Source organism: Heteronotia binoei, chromosome 1 (assembly GCF_032191835.1).
Source record: "Heteronotia binoei isolate CCM8104 ecotype False Entrance Well chromosome 1, APGP_CSIRO_Hbin_v1, whole genome shotgun sequence".
NCBI classification, from domain to species: Eukaryota; Metazoa; Chordata; class Lepidosauria; order Squamata; family Gekkonidae; genus Heteronotia; species Heteronotia binoei.
The window spans coordinates 271,624,496-271,644,878 of NC_083223.1; the positions used below are offsets into that span (position 1 = coordinate 271,624,496).

The 20,383-nt window shown below is 49.1% G+C and overlaps 1 protein-coding gene and 1 pseudogene across 1 annotated transcript in view; both read left to right on the plus strand.

The window, feature by feature from the left end:
• Positions 1–3,415: 3,415 nt before the first annotated feature.
• Positions 3,416–20,383, plus strand: part of LOC132584189 (zinc finger protein 420-like) — a 122,447-nt pseudogene continuing 105,479 nt past the window's right edge.
• Positions 14,309–20,383, plus strand: part of LOC132585348 (zinc finger protein 493-like) — a 51,493-nt gene continuing 45,418 nt past the window's right edge. Inside the window, exon 1 of the mRNA XM_060257209.1 lies at positions 14,309–15,440. Within this exon, the coding sequence (XP_060113192.1) occupies positions 14,309–15,440 (1,132 nt within the window). The remainder of the gene's footprint in view (positions 15,441–20,383) is intronic.

Here is a 20,383-nt window from a genome sequence, read left to right on the forward strand (position 1 = left end):
ATATGTATACACACACACACACACACACACACACACTGTGGCTAATAGCCACTGATGGACCTCTGCTCCATATTTTTATCTAACCCCCTCTTGAAGCTGTCTATGCTTGTAGCCGCCACCATCTCCTGTGGCAGTGAATTCCACATGTTAATCACCCTTTCGGTGAAGAAGTACTTCCTTCTATCTGTTTTAACCTGACTGCTCAGCAATTTCATCGAATGCCCACGAGTTCTTGTATTGTGAGAAAGGGAGAAAAGTACTTCTTTCTCTACTTTCTCCATCCCATGCATTATCTTATAAACCCCTATCATGTCACCCCGCAGTCGACGTTTCTCCAAGCTAAAGAGCCCCAAGCGTTTTAACCTTTCTTCATAGGGAAAGTGTTCCAACCCTTGAATCATTCTAGTTGCCCTTTTCTTGCCTTTTTCCAATGCTATAATATCCTTTTTGAGGTGCGGTGACCAGAACTGCACACAGTATTCCAAATGAGACTGCACCATCGATTTATACAGGGGCATTATGATACTGGCTGATTTGTTTTCAATTCCCTTCCTAATAATTCCCAGTATGGCGTTGGCCTTTTTTATTGCAATCGCACACTGTCTTGACATTTTCAGTGAGTCATCTACCACGACCCCAAGATCTGTCTCTTGGTCAGTCTCTGCCAGTTCACACCCCATCAACTTGTATTTGTAGCTGGGATTCTTGGCCCAATGTGCATTACTTTGCACTTGGCCACAGCTTCAAGAGGGGATTGGATCAACATATGGAGCAGAGGTCCATCAGTGGCTATTATTTTGGGGGTGGTGATGCTCTGTATTCTTGGTGCTTGGGGGGGGGGCAACAATGTGAGGACTTCTCATGTCCTAGCCCCACTGATGGACCTCCTGATGGCGCCTGGTGTTTTTTTTTGGCCACTGTGTGACACAGAGTGTCGGACTGGGTGGTCCATTGGCCTGATCCAACATGGCTTCTCTAATTTTCTCATGTTCTTAAAGCATCCGTTTTCTGCAAGGAGAGTGATCTGGAGACAAGCTGTCACTCCAGGGCACACCCGGAAGCTGATAAAAAAAATCCATTACTATCAGAGAGATTTTTTTTAAAAATCATCCTGACCCTCAGTTGAGGGATAGTATAATTCAGGGGTGGTCAACTGGCTCAATGTAAGAAGCGCATAGAATAAATGTCTGATGTTTGAGAGCCGCAAGACATAAATGTCGGATGTCTGAGAGCTGCAAGGAAGGAAGGAAGGCATATAGATGAGGGGAAGGAGGAGGAAGGGAGAAGTGGAACGAAATCAACTTTAAACAGATTCTCCAAGCTGCTGGCTGGCTTGGCTTGGAGAAGTGATTGAAAGAGAGAAATGGCTTCCCCAAGCCAGCCAATGGGGCAGTGGGAGCTTCAAGAGCCACACAATATTTGTAAAAGAGATGTAGGTGGCTCCCGAGTCAGAGTTTGGCCACCCCTGATATAATGTCTTTCATTTAGGGTTGCCAATCCCCAGGTGGGGGCAGGGGATCCCCCGGTTTGGAGGCCCTCCCCCCACTTCAGGGTCACCAGAAAGTGTGTGTGTGGGGGGGAATGTCTGCTAGGTACTCTATTATTCCCTATGGAGACTGATAGGCTATAGTAGAGAATTGATCTGTGGGTATCTTGGGCTTGGGAGGGGGCTGTTTTTCGAGGGAGAGGCATCAAATTTTCAGCATAGCATCCGGTATCTCTCCTCAAAAAACCCTCTAAGTTTCAAAAAGAGTGGACTTGGAATCAAATTCTATGAACCCCCAAAGAAAGTGCCCCTACCCTTCATTATTTCCAATGGAGGGAAGGCATTTAAAAAGTGTGCAGTCTCTTTAAATGTGATGGTCAGCACTCCCTTTGGAGTTTAGATACGCTTGTCACAACCTTGCTCCTGGCTCCGCCCCCAGTCTCCTGGCTCCACCCTCAAAGTCCCCAGATATTTCTTGAATTGGACTTGGCAACCCTATCCAGGGCAAAATCTGTTTACAGAGAGGCAAAAAACAGATTACTATCAGATACTTAAAAATATATATATATATAGTATTCATCCTGTTGAGGGATAGCATAACTCATTTAATTTATTTGCCCATTTCTCAGGCACTCTGCCAGCATTTTCTCTTAGGTCCCTTGAAAGACTGTGGATAAAGTGCATCAATTCAGCCCTCGTGTTCAGATCATGCCCAGCAGTGTAGACGGTACAAAAATAATCCGGATTTATAGAAACCAGCTTCAGTTCATAGAAAATCTGGTTTAAACATGAATGTAGAATCCCCCATTGTTTTGGAGTCTTGTGTTTGTGTGTGGCATTATTCACCAGCGTGGTGTGCCTTCTTCTTCTTTTTCGTTTTTTTGGGGGGAGTGTCCCAATTTCAGAGGGGGGACTTGGTGCAATCATTTCCACCTTAGACACGACTATCTACCTACCCCGGGGCAAGAGCTCCGTGGCGCAGCGTGGCAAAGCTGCAGTACTGCAGTCTGCTCACCACCTGAGTTCGATCTCAACGGAAGCTGGGGTTTCCAGGTAGCCGGCTCGAGGTTGACTCAGCTTTCCATCCTTCCCAGGTCGGTAAAATGAGTCCCCAGCTTGTTGGGGGGAGGAAAGTGGAGATGACTGGGGAAGGCAATGGCAAACCACCCCGTCAAAAATCTGCCGTGAAAATAGGGTTGCCAAGTGTAATTCAAGAGATATCTGGGGACTTTGGGGGTGGAGCCAGGAGACATTAGGAGTGGAGCCAAGATCAAGGCTGTGACAAGCATCATTGAACTCCAAAGGGAGTTCTGGCCATCACATTTAAAGGGATAGCACACCTTTTCAATCCCTTCCTTCCATAGGAAGTAATGAAGGATGAGGGCACCTTCTTTTGGGGCTCATACAATTGGACCCCCTGGTCCAATCTTTTTGAAACTTGGTGGGTATTTTGAGGAGAGGCACTAGATGCTATACTGAAAATTTGGTGCCTCTATCCCAAAAAACAGCCCCACCCCCCCGAGCCCCAGATACCCGCAGATCAATTCTCCATGATTTTCTATGGGAATAAATCTCCATAGGGAATAACAGAGTTCCCAGCAGACATCCCCCTCCCCTCCCCCCCCCCCCCCGCTTTCTGAGGACCCAGAAGTGGGGGGAGGGCCTCCACATGGAGGGGGGGGGATCCCCTGCCCCCACCTGGGGATTGGCAACCCTACGTGAAAACGCTGTGAAAGCAACGTCACCCCAGAGTCGGAAACGACTGGTGCTTGCACAGGGGACTACCTTTGCCTTTTGATCCCCCTACCAGCAGTTTTCCTCGTTTCTTTTGCAAAAGAAGCCCTCTCTCCAAGGGTTAAAGCGAGAGATTCGCAGCGCTAGAGAGGCGCATGGTGGGAGCTGTAAAGGGGCGGGGGTGGAGCTGTTTCCTCTTTCGCTCCTTGCAAGAAAGCGCCTCTGAAGCTCCAGGGTCCTTCTGGAATGACTGGGGGGCGGCATCAGGTGCGTTCCAAGAGGCTTTGTAAGGAGGGGGGGGGGAATGTGGGTTGGGGGCTGCAGTGCAAGATCCAGAGCAGAGAGAAAGGAGGAGGGATGTAGCAGGAGGTGAAAGTGCATCCCCCCCACACCCCTATTTCTTCCTAATCTCTTGGGGACCCCCTGATCCTGCCCCGGGGGAGAGCCGCTGGCCGCCTTTGTGCAGGGCAGGAAGAGCTGCGTCAGTGTTTCCTTCTTTTTTTTTTTTTAAATAATAAAAAGCTTTATTAGTATAAAGTTCAAGATACAAGTATGAAAATGCATCGGCAGATGTGTAGTATGTACCCATATACAGCGGGAAGATGGATATAAACAAAGTTAGTTATTAAAATACAGGTTACAACAACAGTTGACATGACATCAGTATAGCATGATATGGGTCATTAGGATTTTTGCTGTCCTTTGAGACCTTGTCAATAAAGGGACGCCATTTACACACAAAGTCCAGAGAAGCAGATTGGGAGGTGTTACGAGGATCTAAATCATGAGTGAGTTTATCTAAGACAAAGTAGTCCCACAGCTTTAGCCACCATGCCTGCCTTGATGGAGGATTTTGCTGTTTCCAAACCGAGGCGATTGCAAATTTGGCCGCCACAAACATATGTGAAATTAAATCCTCTGTTTGTGTAGGAATACGCGAAGTGCCTGTATGATTCAGGAGAGCATATTCCGGCGTGAATGGGGGAGAAAAGTTTCCTTCTTCTCATGGCCTGTCCTCACACTCCCAGGGAAATTCTGGTTGCCGCTTTGACCAGGAATCCTGGTAGGGTTGCCAAGTCCAATGCAAGAAATATCTGGGGTCTTTGGGGCTGGACTGGAGCCAGGAGACATTAGGGGTGGAGCCAAGATCAAGACTGTGACAAGCCTCATTGAACTCCAAAGGGAGTTCTGGCCATCACATTTAAAGGGACGGCACACCTTTTCAATGCCTTCCTTCCATAGGAAGCTTGGGGGGTATTTTGGGGAGAGGCACTAGATGCTATACGGAAAATTTGGTGCCTCTACCCCAAAAAACAGCCCCCCCCCCCCCAGAGCCCCAGATACCTGCAGATCAATTCTCCATGATTTTCTATGGGAATAAATCTCCATAGGGAATAACAGAGTTCCCAGCAGACATTTTCCTCCTCTCCCCCGGCTTTCTGACGACCCTGAAGCGGGGGGAGGGCCTCCAACCCGGGGGATCCCCTGCCCCCACCTGGGGATTGGCAACCCTAGATCCTGGAGCTTTTTTAGCCATCTCCTGTATTGGTGGCGGGGGGGGGGGGGTGAAGGGTTGGACTAGATGGCCCTGGAAGTCCCTTCCAACTTTATGAGTCTAACCAGAAGTCTCTCTGGCTGTACAAATCTAATAATATAGAACTGATAAGTTTGTAAAACACTGGAATAGTCCACTATTCGAGGGGGGAGGGAGAGAACTGCAGAGAGTTTGGGGCAGGCAAAATGCAGGGAAACCTGCTGTCTCACCCTCCATCCCCCACCCACCCTCGCCATGGCAGAGACACAAACTGATAGAGCAGACAGGATTATGTGATGCATCGTTATTTTTTCTCCTGTTTTGTCCATGCATGGATTCCAGGCAGCTTCTATGGAGGCTGCAGGCAGAGGAATAGGTTTTGGGAGGCTTCCGGCTTCTAAAAGCTCTCTGCTACAAAAAGCGGAATGGCCAGTGCGGGCAGAGAGTTCAAAATCTAATTCCTTGTGAGGCTAGTTTTCTGTGTGCAGAGAGAAATGAATCCCAAGCTTGCGTCTCTCCCCTGCCTCCACGAGTCAGGCTCTCCGTCTTGTTCCTTGAGGGTTCTCCCACTGGATTCCCATCACGTTCTCCTAAAAAATGAGGGGCGGGGGGGGGGGGGCAGACAGGGAAGATGTGGTCTTCCCTTACACTGGAGAACGGAGGGAAAGGGACTCTTGTCCCAGGAAGGGGTTGGCAGAGTTTGTGAGGAAGGATTTCCAGGGGAGGAGGGGGATGGATGAATAGAAAGGTGGGACTTCTCCACCGACACGGAATGGCCAGTTGTGGGGAGAGATGAACATGAACATATGAAGCTACCTTATACTGAATCAGACCCCAGGTCCATCAAAGTCAGTATTGTCTGCTCAGACTGGCAGCGGCTCTCCGGGTCTCAAGCTGAGGCTTTTCACGCCTATTTGCCTGGACCCTTTTTAGTTGGAGATGCCGGGGATTGAACCTGGGACCTTCTGCTTCCCAAGCAGATGCTCTACCACTGAGCCACAGCCTCTAACTAGACTGGTAGTGCCTCTCCAGGGTCTCTAGCTTAGGTTTTTCATGCCTATTTGCCTGGACCCTTTTTAGTTGGAGATGCCGGGGATTGAACCTGGGACCTTCTGCTTCCCAAGCAGATGCTCTACCACTGAGCCACAGCCTCTAGCTAGACTGGTAGTGCCTCTCCAGGGTCTCTAGCTTAGGTTTTTCATGCTTGTTTGCCTGGACCCTTTTTAGTTGGAGATGCGGGGGATTGAACCTGGGACCTTCTGCTTCCCAAGCAGATGCTCTACCACTGAGCCACAGCCTCTAGCTAGACTGGTAGTGCCTCTCCAGGGTCTCTAGCTTAGGTTTTTCATGCCTATTTGCCTGGACCCTTTTTAGTTGGAGATGCGGGGGATTGAACTTGGGACCTTCTGCTTCCCAAGCAGATGCTCTACCACTGAGCCACAGCCTCTAGCTAGACTGGTAGTGCCTCTCCAGCATCTCTAGCTTAGGTTTTTCATGCCTGTTTGCCTGGACCCTTTTTAGTTGGAGATGCGGGGGATTGAACCTGGGACCTTTTGCTTCCCAAGCAGATGCTCTACCACTGAGCCACCATCCCTCCCCTAATGTGGGGAGAAGTGGGGCCAAAGGCTCCTGAGCCTTGATAGATCAAATCCGTTCTCTTGACTTGTGCCCCTGAATGCAACCTGGAGAGAGGCTCATTGCAGGAACTGGTGCAGAAAATGTGCGTGGAACAAAACCAGGTTCCCAGCGTCATTCTTTCTCCCCCCCCCCCTCCCAGGTCGGTGGAAAGACACCCTGGATGCCTCCTCCGCCATCTCCTCTGTGTGCTGAAGGGAAAAGGGCCGCCATGCAGCCAGCTCAGGTATTGGGGCAGGGGGGGATAACTGGGGACACATACAGCAAACTTTAGAGATGCTTCCTTCTCTGTTGTAATGCTCAGAGGATCGGGCTCCTTCCTATTGATTCTGGTGTTCTCCACTGGGAAGGTAGAACAACAGTCACCCTCTATGTACGTATGAACATATGAAGCTGCCTTATACTGAATCAGACCCTGGGTCCATCAAAGTCAGTCTTGTCTTCTCAGACTGGCAGTGGCTCTCCAGGGTCTCAAGCTGAGGTTTTCCACACCTATTTGCCTGGACCCTTTTTTGGAGATGCCAGGGATTGAACCTGGGACATTACGCTTCCCAAGCAGATGCTCTACCACTGAGAAACAGGAGAATTAGAATGTTACTTTTGATTTGGCCCAACTCCGAACGTCACTGTAACGATACTGAATTTCCCAGGGAAACCTGTTTAGTCTTTTGCCATCCGGACATCTCTGGCCTCTTCCCCAGAAGGCTGCTAGCCCACTGCAAATGAGGACAGCCACTCTAGCTCCAAGATGGTCCCAATGAGGGCTGGGGGAGAGATTTCCCCATGGGGCTCTTCTCTTCTCTTCGTGCTGCTCTTCCTCTAGGAATGGACCGTCTCTGTTTCCAGTGTTGCGAAGAAATGCTTCCTTCTCCTTCTTGCAGGCGGGGGTGTCCTTCCAAGAGGTGGCCGTGATCTTCACCCCGGGGGAGTGGAGCCTGCTGCGCCCAGCCCAGAGAGCTCTGTACAAGGAAGTCATGCTGGAGAATTTCGGGAACGTGGCCTCTCTGGGTGAGGCGCCTTTTCTCCTTCTTGCTGTGAGGAATGTGAGTCTCCCTATCACCACCACTTTGCTTTCAGAGCCAGTTTGGTGTAGCGGTGAAGTGCGCGAACTCTTTTCTGGGAGAACCGGGTTTGATTCCCCACTCCTCCACTTGCAGCTGCTGGAATGGCCTTGGGTCAGCCATAGCTCTCGCGAGAGTTGTCCTTCTCAGCCCCACCCACCTCACAGGGTGTCTGTTGTGGGGGAGGAAGATAAAGGAGATTGTAGGCCGCTCTGAGACTCTGTCCTTGAAAGGGCAGCTTCTGGGAGAGCTCTCTCAGCCCCACTTACCTCACGGGGTGTCTGTTGCGGGGGAGGAAGATAAAGGAGATTGTAGGCCGCTCTGTCCTTGAAAGGGCAGCTTCTGGGAGAGCTCTCGCAGCTGCACTTACCTCACAGGGTGTCTGTTGTGGGGGAGGAAGATAAAGGAGATTGTAGGCCACTCTGTCCTTGAAAGGGCAGCTTCTGGGAGAGCTCTCTCAGCCCCACTTACCTTACAGGGTGTCTGTTGCAGAAAAGAGGTGCTTATAAAAGCTGAAGAGGAAGAAGAACAGACTTGGAGGAAATAATTGCCAAAACCCTTTAAAGTGCAAAATGAGCTTTCTGGCTACCCCTTGCAGGAAAGCTCCTCCTAAAAGCAAAGTATCCTCATTTGCTAAGTTTATTTCAGATTCCAGTGACAAGAAACAGTCGGTGTTTGTGACAACAAGGGGCAAATACTGTTAAAGACACAAAGGGATGTTCTTTGCTTAAACATCTTCTTAATACATTCAAGTGAACCACCTGCTCTGTTGCCTGAGTTAGTTATAAAGAGGAAAAACATATCTTCAGGCTCCTAAGAGATCTGTAAGCAAGTACTAAATGTGTGGGGAGGGGGGCGGTTGCAGCAGGAACTCCTTTGCATACTAGGCCCACCTCCCAGATGTAGGCCCTGCAATAAGAGCCCTGCAAGCTCTTGGAGGATTGGCTACGTTTATTTATTTATATTTATTTATGTGATTCGATTTTTAGCCCGCCCTTCCCGTAGAACAGGCTCAGGGTGGGTTACATCATAAAAACAATCAAGCAGTAAAAAAAAAAAACCAATTCAAAATATATAAAATCCAAAATTAAGAACATAAGAGAAGCTATTGTTAGATCAGGCCAATGGCCCATCCAGTCCAACACTCTGTGTCACACAGTGGCAAAAAAATTATATATATACACACACATACACACATCCACACTGTGGCTAATAGCCACTGATGGACCTCTGCTCCATATTTTTATCTAACCCCCTCTTGAAGGTGGCCATGCTTGTGGCCGCCACCACCTCCTGTGGCAGTGAATTCCACATGTTAATCACCCTTTGGGTGAAGAAGTACTTCCTTTTATCTGTTTTAACCTGTCTGCTCAGCAATTTCATCGAATGCCCACGAGTTCTTGTATTGTGAGAAAGGGAGAAAAGTACCTCTTTCTCTACTTTCTCCATCCCATGCATTATCTTGTAAACCTCTATCATGTCACCCCGCAGTCGACGTTTCTCCAAGCTAAAGAGCCCCAAGTGTTTCAACCTTTCTTCATAGGGAAAGTGCTCCAGCCCTTTAATCATTCTAGTTGCCCTTTTCTAAGAGACTAAAATGGCAGATTCTGCCTCACAGACGTGACCTGTTGTCCAGCTCCAGCAGACCTTGTAGCACTGGGATGGAATGAAGCGGGGAGGCCGGTAACAAGTGACGTCCACCACCTCAGCTGAAAGCTGAAAGCCTGGCGAAAGAGCTCTGTTTTACAGGCCCCGCGGAACTGGAGCAGATCCCGCAGGGCCCAGATCTCTAAGGGTAGCTCATTCCACCAGGCAGGGGCCAGGGCTAAAAAGGCCCTGGCCCTCATTGAGGCCAGATGGACGTCTCCGGAGCCAGGTATTACCAAAAGTTGTTGGGTCGCTGATCGTAAGGACCTACGGGGCTCATACAGGGAGAGGCAGTCTCGAAGGTATGCTGGCCGCTGGCTGTATAAGGCTTTAAATGTAAGTACCAACACCTTGAACCGGATCCAGTACTCAATGGGTAGCCGGCGCAGTTCACGCAGCGCAGGATGGATCTGAGCCCATACAGGGAACCTTGTCAACATCTGTACAGCAGCGTTCTGCACCAGCTGGAGTTTCCAGAGGAGAGTCAAGGGCAGCCCCACATAGAGAGGGTTACAATAATCTAGCCTAGAAGTGACAGTCGCATGAGTCACCGTGGTCAGGTCGTGGGGGGGCGAGATACAGGACCAACTGTCTGACCCGCCTCAGATGGGGAAAGGCCGATCTGGCAGTGGTGGTAACCCGGGCCTCCACAGTCAGAGAGGCATCCAGGAATACCCCATCCATAGGGGGGTGTGGCCTGATATGCAAAGGAGTTCCTGCTACAAAAAAAAAAGCCCTGAATTTTTGAGTGAATCTCAGATCGCAGTGTGCATTGTCCCAAAGAGGTATGGGCAAAGGACATAAGTTCCTTGCATCCTGGAACCAGCAGAGAAGACAGTGTGATTTGATTCCATGTCACAGGACACACACACACACAGACACACCCCGCCCCACAAGAGATGTGGGGGATGAAGCATTTAAGGTCTGGGACTCAGCCTTAAATTTCAGGCCAGGTTCTTCGTATCACCTGCTAGTGCCCCTAAGGAGACTAGGGATACCAGCCTCCAGGTGGGATCCCCTGTGATGAGAGCTCACCTCCAAACTACAGAGATGAGTCCCCCTGGTGGAAAAGGATGGTTTGGAGGCTGGAGTCTATCATTGCACCCCACTGAGCTCCTCGTCCTCCCCAGGCTCCATACCCAAACCCCAGGATTTTCCCATCCTGAATCTGACAATCCCAACCCCCAGTCCCCTGCTGGAGGTGTGGGGGGATCTGGCAACCCTAAAGAAGAAGAAGATGATATTGGATTTATATCCCGCCCTCCACTCCAAAGAGTCTCAGAGTGGCTCGCAATCTCCTTTACCTTCCTCCCCCACAACAGACACCCTGTGAGGTAGATGAAGATATTGGATTTATATCCGCCCTCCACTCCGAAGAGTCTCAGAGCGGCTCACAATCTCCTTTCCCTTCCTCCCCCACAACAGACACCCTGTGAGGTAGATGAAGATATTGGATTTATATCCCGCCCTCCACTCCGAAGAGTCTCAGAGCGGCTTACAATCTCCTTTCCCTTCTCTCCCCCACAACAAACACCCTGTGAGGTAAATGAAGATATTGGATTTATATCCCGCCCTCCACTCCGAAGAGTCTCAGAGGAGCTCACAATCTCCTTTCCCTTCCTCCCCCACAACAGACACCCTGTGAGGTGGGTGGGGCTGGAGAGGGCTCTCACAGCAGCTGCCCTTTCAAGGACAACCTCTGCCAGAGCTATGGCTGACCCAAGGCCATGCCAGCAGGTGCAAGTGGAGGAGTGGGGAATCAAACCCGGTTCTCCCAGATAAGAGTCCGCACACTTCACCACTACACCAAACTGGCTCGACAGACACGCTCTTCAGTTGGCAGCTATGATCTACATTGTCTTGCTGGCTTCATCTCTCCCACTTTCCCTCGCGATGATCCACAGTCTCCATAATATTTCTCCCGATTGCTGTTGACTCTGCCCCTTGTTTCTGCTGGGTAGCACCCCAGCATCCGTCACCAGATTCCCTGGCTCCCTGGCTCCTATCTGCCCCCTTTTTGGTCATCTTTCCTACACAACTCTTCCCCCTCCTCAGATCCCCAGGGTTCCCCTATGCAGTGTTTCACTCTCTTGCCCTCTTGCGTCTAGCCTTCCTTTTCTCACGTTCTTCAGGGACTGCATGGAACTCTCTCGCAGACCAGCCATAAGTGAGCATCGTAACCCATCAAAGAGCTCAGGAATTGTTGGATTCGGAATTAGCCAAATGGATACTTTAAAAGCGCTTTTGAGTGCCAGCGGCCTTTCAAATCCCCCCCGTCTTCCTTGCCACCACGAAATCGACGCTTTTAAAAGAACGGTCTCGCTGCTTGGTGGGGAAATGTTGCACCCACCCTCAACCTGTGCCTACAGAGGCTGAGATCCCAAGTGGGCCAGTGTTGGGTGTATTTGTGTGCATGGCCGTATGAACCCTGTTATGTGTTGGGACTGGAGTTTGGCTGAAGGCCAGCAGAGACTAGGCTGAGCTTGAGACCTTCAAACAATAGCTACCACGATTCAGAAAGGGGCCCATCAGGAATCATTGGGCCAGCTAACAGCCTATTGTTGTGTGTAATGGGTTTTGGGTGGGGTTATTTGCATGCATATAAGCAGGGCCTGGGAGTTCTGTTTTTAACCTTACTATGCTGAATCACTGAATAAAGAGCTGAGCTCACTATCTCCTGGGCATCCTCTTCCTTCAAACCCCCGTACTGTCCTCAATGCCACTCCAATTGCTTGCCTGTTGTGCATTTCTGGAGGGACAGTCAGTCTGGCTTGGAATTTATGGGCACACAGAAGAGATCTAATCTTGTGTTTCCCCCCCCCCCCCCTCTTATAAACAGGACCTCTGATGGCCAAACCTGACCTCATATCCTGGCTGGAAGAAGAGGAAGGGTTGTTTCTCCTGGGGCGTGATGAAGAGGAGGGATTGGCAGGTAGGGGCTCAAGAGATCTGACTTGGAACGGTGTGTTCCCTACGTTTCCTTGGAATGGGTGGTGAATTCCTGTGGCCCTGTTGATCCCCACAGTTCGCGTTTTCCCTCAAAAGAGCTTCGGTGAACTGTGGTGCTTGTTGATCTTCAACCCAGGAAGAAGAAGAAGATGATGATGATGATATTGGATTTATATCCCGCCCTCCGCTCCGAAGAGTCTCAGAGCGGCTCACAATCTCCTTTACCTTCCTCCCCCACAACAGACACCCTGTGAGGTGGATGAAGATATTGGATTTATATCCCGCCCTCCACTCCGAAGAGTCTCAGAGCGGCTCACAATCTCCTTTCCCTTCCTCCCCCACAACAGACACCCTGTGAGGTGGGGTGGGGCTGGAGAGGGCTCTCACAGCAGCTGCCTTTCAAGGACAGAGTCTCAGAGCGGCTCACAATCTCCTTTATCTTCCTCCCCCACAACAGACACCCATGAGGTGGGTGGGGCTGAGAGGACTCTCCCAGCAGCTGCCCTTTCAAGGACAACCTCTGCCAGAGCTATGGCTGACCCAAGGCCATGCTAGCAAGTGCAAGTGGAGGAGTGGGGAATCAAACCATACCATCGCAGATTGATTCTTTTGTTATCTTCCAATGTTATATATGACAACAATGGCCTTCCACTGTTCATCAGACAAGGAAGTGAATCTTTACACAAAAGGATAAAAGGAGCTAAGAGTCCTTCAAACCAGGGGTGACCAAACTACAGCTCAGGAGCCGGATATGGCTCTTTCGCAAATATTGTGTGGCTCTCGAAGCCCCCCACCCCATCAGCCGACTTGGAGAAGGTATTTCTCTTTTAAATCACTTCTTCCATTTCAAATTGAAGTTGCTTTCTTTCTACCTCTCCCTCTCCCATCTTCCTTCCTTCCTTTCCTTCCTTCCTTCCTTCCTTCCTTCCTTCCTTCCTTCCTTCCTTCCTTCCTTCCTTCCTTCCTTCCTTCCTTCCTTCCTTCCTTCCTTCCTTCCTTCCTCCCTTCCTCCCTTCCTCCCTTCCTCCCTTCCCTCCTTCCTCCCTTCCTTCCTTCCTTCCTTCCTTCCTTCCTTCCTTCCTTCCTTCCTTCCTCCCTCCTTCCTCCCTTCCTCCCTTCCTCCCTTCTTTCCTCCCTTCCTTCCTCCTTCCTTCCTCCCTCTCCTTCCTCTTCCCTCCAACATTTAACATTCATGTCTTGCAGCTCTCAAACATTTTATTTTTTTTATTTTTTATTTATTTAAGATTTGTATCCCGCCCTTCCCACAAGTGGCTCAGGCGTTTATTCTGTGTGGCTCTCACGTCAAGCAAGTTTGGCCACCTTTGCCTTAAACAGAGTCACTTTAAGGAGAAATTAAACTGTACGACAGTGGAACTTAAATTCATTCATGAATTCAGAACGGTGCACCGCCCACTCCCCGGGGCTGAACAGGGATATAAGATTCTTGTATCACAGATGCCAGTTCTCTGCCTCTAGGCATTTCTCCTTCGTTCTAATCTAGCTCGTGACAATGTGCACCCTGAGTTCCTTTTCTGCAATACCTCTGCACCCTGAGTTCCTTTTCTGCAATACCCCTCCCACCCTCTTGCCAGGAGAGATCTCAGTTCTGAATCAGATGGGGTCAGGCCTCAGATGCAGCAGGAGCTCACGGGAGCGCAACTCCTGAACCTTTCTGAGGGTTCCCCCTCCTCCTCCCCACCCACCTACCTTGTACATTGAATAGTAGGTGCAGCTGCATAACAATCCCTGGATTAGGAGAGCAGGCAGCCAGCCAGCCACCAGGGGCTTTGCCACGCCCCCAGCATCCCTCATTAACCCCTGGAGAAGCCCACACCATCTCTTTCTCCACTTATGTGATTTTGGGCAGTGGGTGGCTTGCTGGCCTTTTGACTGGGGGTGGGGGGTGAACCAGGAGAGCTCCAGGTGACCGAGGCCTGCTTGGGCTGGCTGGATGTCTAGCCAGTCCAAGCAGGCCTCGCTTACCCGGGGCTCACCTTCCTTGCATCAGGTTGATTTTGGCTGGGGGGGTATGCTAATGATTAAGGCCAATGAGCTCCACCCTTTATTTTTCTACAAAACGACCCCTGGATAGGATGAAGGGAACCTTGATTCCAAAGGCTTATACCCAGAAAACCTTGTTAGTCCTTAGGTGCTCGTGTAGTAGGTATTTGTGGGAAGTGTCCATATCCTCACTCCAGGCATCCCTTCCTTTCAGCAGGAGACGTGTGGCGGTCAGCGAATGACGCAGATGAACACCGATTGATGGGAAAAGAGGGCATATCTTCAGATGTGAAAAAGAAGTTTGAATATTTGGATGCACCAAGGAAGGAGGAGAGGGAGCAGCTACCAAAGGAGAGGACTAATTCTAGTCTTTTACAGGGGAATGACTCTCTACAGCAAGGAGACACCAGGAATGAGTGCGGTACAGGCAGGGGAAATGTCACTGAAATATCAGTTATTAATATTCAACCAACCAAGTGTAACAGAAAGAAAATATATAAATGCCTGGAGAGTAGAAAAACCTTCAGCCAGGGTGCTCACACAGGGGAGAAGCCATACAAATGCCTAGAGTGTGAAAAAAGCTTCACGGACCGTTCCAGTCTTGCTTCCCATCAAAGAATTCATACCGGGGAGAAGCCATATAAATGTCAAAAGTGTGGGCAAGGCTTCAGTCGCAGCTTACACCTTCGTAATCACCAGAAAAGTCACAAAGATGAGAAACCATACAAATGCCTGGAGTGTGGAGGAAGCTTCACAGACCGTTCCAGTCTTACTTCCCATCAAAGAATTCACACAGGGGAGAAACCATATAAATGTATGGACTGTGGGAAAAGGTTCATTCAGAGTTCCAGTCTTACTTCTCATAGAAGAACTCACACAGGGGAGAAGCCATATAAATGCATAGAGTGTGGGGAAAGCTTCCGACAGATTTCTGGTCTTGCTTCCCATCGAAGAATTCACACAGGAGAGAAACCATACAAATGCATAGAGTGTGGGGAAAGCTTCATTCAGAATTCCAGTCTTACTTCCCATCAAAAAACTCACACAGGGGAAAAACCATATAAATGCTTAGAGTGTGGAAAAAGCTTCAGTTGGAGTTCCAATCTCATTTCTCATAGAAGAATTCACACAAGGGAGAAACCATATAAATGTCTGGAGTGTGGAAAAAGCTTCATTCGGAGTTCACACCTTAATGGCCATCAAAGAACTCACACAGGGGAGAAACCATATAAATGCCTGGAGTGTGGGGAAAGCTTCAGGAAGAGTTCCAGTCTTACTTCCCATCAAGGAATTCACACAGGGGAGAAACCATATAAATGTTTGGAGTGTGGAATAAGCTTCAGTTTCAGTTCAAACCTTTGTCGTCATCAGAAAATTCACACAGGGATGAAATATAACTGCCTGGAGTGCGGAAAAAGCTTCAGACAGAGCTATGTTCTTACTCTGCATGAAAGAATTCACTCAGGGGAGAAACTATAAAAACACCTGGTTAGGGAAAATACCAAAAGTTCATCACTGCCTCTCAGCCTTATTTAGTCCATTAGTATAACTGAAGAAGTTGGAGATTTATTGCTCTGGAATTGTGAACAGCTGCTGTCTTGCTCTGAGAATTTAGTGGCATTATTGAGAGTTATTAAAGTCCATGTAGTATAGTCACTCCTTTGCAGAATTGCCTTAGGATCTAATTGTTTTATTTGGAGGACACTCACGTGTTCAAATTCAAAAGTTTTATTTCTCTTCTTTTGTCACCTCTATCAATATTATAAGAACATAAGAGAAGCCATGTTGGATCAGGACAATGGCACATCCAGTCCAACACCCTATCACACAGTGGCCCAAAAAAACCCAGGTTCCATCAGGAGGTCCACCAGTGGGGCCAGGACACTAGAAGCCCGCCCACTGTTGCCTCCCCCCCAAGCAGCAAGAATACAGAGCATCACTTTCCCCAGAGAGCTTCATCTCTACCTTGTGGCTAATAGCCACTGATGGACCCCTGTTCCATAAACAGATTCAATCCCCTCTTGAAGCTGGCTATGCTTGTAGCCACCACCACTTCCTGTGGCAGTGAATTCTGTGTTCATCACCCTTTGGATGAAGAAGGACTTCCTTTTATCCGGTCTAACCCGACTGCTCAGCAATTTCATTGAATGTCCACGAGTTCTTGTATTGTGAGAAAGGGAGAAAAGGACTTCTTTCTCTACCTTCTCTATCCCAGGCATAATCTTGTAAACCTCTCTCATGTCACCTCTCAGTCATCATTTCTCCAAGCTAAAGAGCCCCAAGCTCTTTAACCTATCTTCATAGGGAAAGTGTTCCATAAGAACATAAGAGAAGCAATGTTGGATCCAGCCAATGACCCATCCAGTCCAACACTCTGTGTCAAACTGGTCAAAAAAAGCAGGTGCCATCAGGAGGTCCACCAGTGGGGCCAGGACACTAGAAGCCCGCTCACTGTTGCCCCCCCCCTCCCAAGCACCAAGAATACAGAGCATCACTTGCCTCAGAGAGCTCCATCTCTACCTTGTGGTTAATAGCCCCTGATGGACCTCTGCCCCATATGTTGATCCAGTCCCCTATTGAAGCTGTCTATGCCTATAGCCACCACCACCTCCTACGGCAGTGAGTTCCATGTGTTAATCACCCTTTAGGTGAAGGACTTCCTGTTATCCATTCTAACCTGATTGCTCAGCAATTTCATGGAGGGCTCATGAGCTCCTGTGTTGTGAGGAAGGGAGAAAAGTACTTTCTCTACCGTCTCTATTACATAAGGATCTAATGAGGTGGCTTCCAGTCAGAAAAGACCTTATATTGGGTCATCATATCACACGTGCTGGGCTTCCCTTTGTACATCGCCTTCTGTCAATCACCTTCAAAACTATCTTGCTGGGATCTTAGCAAAGTGTAATGCTTAGGTATTTAAGTAAGTTTGGAAAAAAAATGTTTGGAGACCTAGTTTTTATTGTGTGCATTACCTGTATTTATTTAATGAACTTTTGCCTGCTTGTCAGATTCTCGTGTAATATAAAGAGCGTGCTTTCTTTTGAATACAATCGTCGTCTCTAAGAAGTTCCCTGTCTGTTCTCCTGACACAAGATCTGAAGACGGCTGAACTTGTAATAAACCCGGATGCCAACTTTGCTGCCGCACGCGCTCAGACGGTACATTCACTGGACCCAACACTGTATATTCTGTTAAATGCCGACCATGCCCTTCAGTTCTCTACATTGGGGGGGAAAGTCAAAACCTATGCCAAAGGATAAGTAGACACAAATCTGACATCAAGTATCACAAGACTAAGAAATCTGTCTGGTGGCGAACACATTTGTTATGAGGGCCGGATTTGACGTGAATGAGACCTTGTTGGGCCGGGCTATGTGTATACCTATTTAAGATTAGGTAGCAGAGATATAAACTTTATAAAGGACACAGAGAAGCACAATTAAATATATATATTTTTAAAACTTAAAACATGCTTAAAACTTTAGCACTCTGTCTTAAAGGTGCTTTCTTTGTATTTCTCCCAGTGGGATCCAGGGAACCGGGCAAAGGAAGCTCTGGCTCTTTCCTTCCTTCCCCAGGAGTCTCAGCCAATAGAAGGAAGAGAGGCTTGGTTCAGTAGCTCTGCTGTGCAACTGAGATAACCTGGCAAAGCAAGCTCTCCCTCCCCCCCTTCCTCCCCAAGGGAGGAGCCTCAGCCAATAGCTCTTTGCGATTGAGCAAGCCTCGCAAAGCAAGCTTTTATGCAGAAGGAAGCAAGGGATAGGGAGAAGGAAGCAGATGACAGCCAGTTGCTCAGGGGCCTGATAGCAGCCCCCTGGGGGCCTGATTTGGCCCCCGCGCTGCATGTTTGATACCCCTGCATGTAGGAGGATCATTGGGTGACCTCAGAGTAGTTGTTTTATTGCAAAGGGACTTCACAAACAAACTGGAAAGGGAGGTTGCTGAATTATAAGTTATTACAACCCTCAGAACAATGGCGTCCCCAGGACTTAACAGGGATATTGGTTTCGTATCTCCCTATATATGCTAACCTCGTTCAGCCCTTACTTCTGAGTTCCCACTAGTTCCTCAGAAGGGCCATACGTCCTTTTTATTTTATTTCTTGTTTGGAATAATAGATTAGAATAATAGATTGTAGTGTAATGAAATGAATAGTAGAATGTAATGTGATTCCGGAGGTTTAAAAAAAAACCTGTATGCTAACCAGTGTTCCCACTAAGCTGCAGAGTCTTGTGGGCAAAAATTCTACTTTGTGAGCTCCTGATGAAAGTAGAGAGCCAGTTTGATACAGTGGTTAAGTGCAAGTTCTCCTCCACTTGCACCTGCTGGCATGGCCTTGGGTCAGCCATAGCTCTGGCAGAGGTTGTCCTTGAAAGGGCAGCTGCAGTGAGAGCCCTCTCCAGCCCCACCCACCTCACAGGGTGTCTGTTGTGGGGGGAGAAGACATGGGAGATTGTAAGCCACTGCGAGTCTCTGATTCAGGGAGAAGGGCGGGGTATCAATCGGCAGCTTTTCTTCTTGTGAGCTACTGCATCAATCAAGGTGCTCTGGGGTCATCCTTCCTGAGCTAAGACAAAAATGTGTGAGCTGGAGGCTAAAAATCTGTGAGCTAGCTCATGCTCACTCAGCGTAGAGGGAACACCGGACCTGGCCCTTCTCCAGGAGATAGCAGAATGCATTTCATTTCTTAGCCCTTTTCTCAAAGCCTCTGCCTGCATTTTCTCTCTCAGCTCCCATGAAGGGTTGAAATGCTGAGAGATTCTTCGGGGGCCTCTTTGTCATCAGTCACCAGAGTGGTTTGACTGCAGCTTTTTCTGGGAGGGGTCCCAGTTTCCGAGGAGGGAACTGGGGGCAATCCACCTACCACCTCTAGGATTGCCAAGTCCAATTCAAGAAATATCTGGGGACTTTGGGGGTGGAGCCAGGAGACTTTGGGGGTGCAGCCAGGAGACATTAGGGGTGGAGCCAAGATCAAGGCTGTGACAAGCATCATTGAACTCCAAAGGGAGTTCTGGCCATCACATTTAAAGGGACGGCACACCTTTTCAATGCCTCCCTTCCATAGGAAGTAATGAAGGATAGGGGCACCTTCTTTTGGGGCTCATAGAATTGAACCCCCTGATCCAATCTTTTCGAAACTTGGTGAGTATTTTTAAGAGAGGCACTAGATGCTATACTGAAAATTTGGTGCCTCTACCCCAAAAAACAGCCCCCCAGAGCCCCAGATACCCGCGGATCAATTCTCCATGATTTTCTATGGGAATAAATCTCCATAGGGAATAACAGAGTTCCTAGCAGACATTTCCCTCCCCTCCCCCCGCTTTCTGACGACCCTGAAGCAGGGAGAGGGCCTCCAAACCGGGGGGGGGGGATCCCCTGCCCCCACCTGGGGATTGGCAACCCTAACCACCACCTTTCTATTTTTAGAAAGCGAGTCTTGTCTCCAAGGGTTAAAGAGAGACTCTCAGTCCTGGAGAGGCACCCGGTAGGGGTTGCAAAGTGGGGGGAGCCACTTCTTCCTCTGCCCCCTCCCAAGCACCAAGAATACGGAGCATCACTGCCCCAGACATAAGAACATAAGAGAAGCCATGTTGGATCAGGCCAATGGCCCATCCATTCCAACACTGTGTCACATAAGAACATAAGAGAAGCCATGTTGGATCAGGCCAATGGCCCATCCATTCCAACACTCTGTGTCACATAAGAACATAAGAGAAGCCATGTTGGATCAGGCCAATGGCCCATCCATTCCAACACTCTGTGTCACACAGTGGCCAAAGAAACCAGGCATTATCAGGAGGTCCACCAGTGGGGCCAGGACACTAGAAGCCCTCCCACTGTTGTCCCTCTCAAGCATCAAGATTACAGAGCATCACTGCCTCAGACATAAGAACATAAGAGAAGCCATGTTGGATCAGCCCAATGGCCCATCCAGTCTAACACTCTGTGTCACACAGTGGCCAAAAAAGCCCAGGTGCCATCAGGAGGTCCACCAGTGGGGCCAGGACACTAGAAGTCCTCACACTGTTGCCCCTCCCAAGCATCAAGATTACAGAGCATCACTGCCTCAGACATAAGAACATAAGAGAAGCCATGTTGCATCAGGTTAATGGCCCATCCATTCCAACACTCCGTGTCACACAGTGGCCAAAAAAGTCCTGAAAAGCAGTTGCCATCAGGATGTCCACCAGTCAGTGCTGGGTTAAACCCTGCGGAGGCCCCCAGGCAGTCAAAATCTTGGGGGGCCCCTTGCAAATTATCTCAGAGTCTGAGTGCCCGCCCCACCACCCATGGCCCCCACTGCAGACTGCAGGTGCTTTCTTAAAAGCCCCTTTT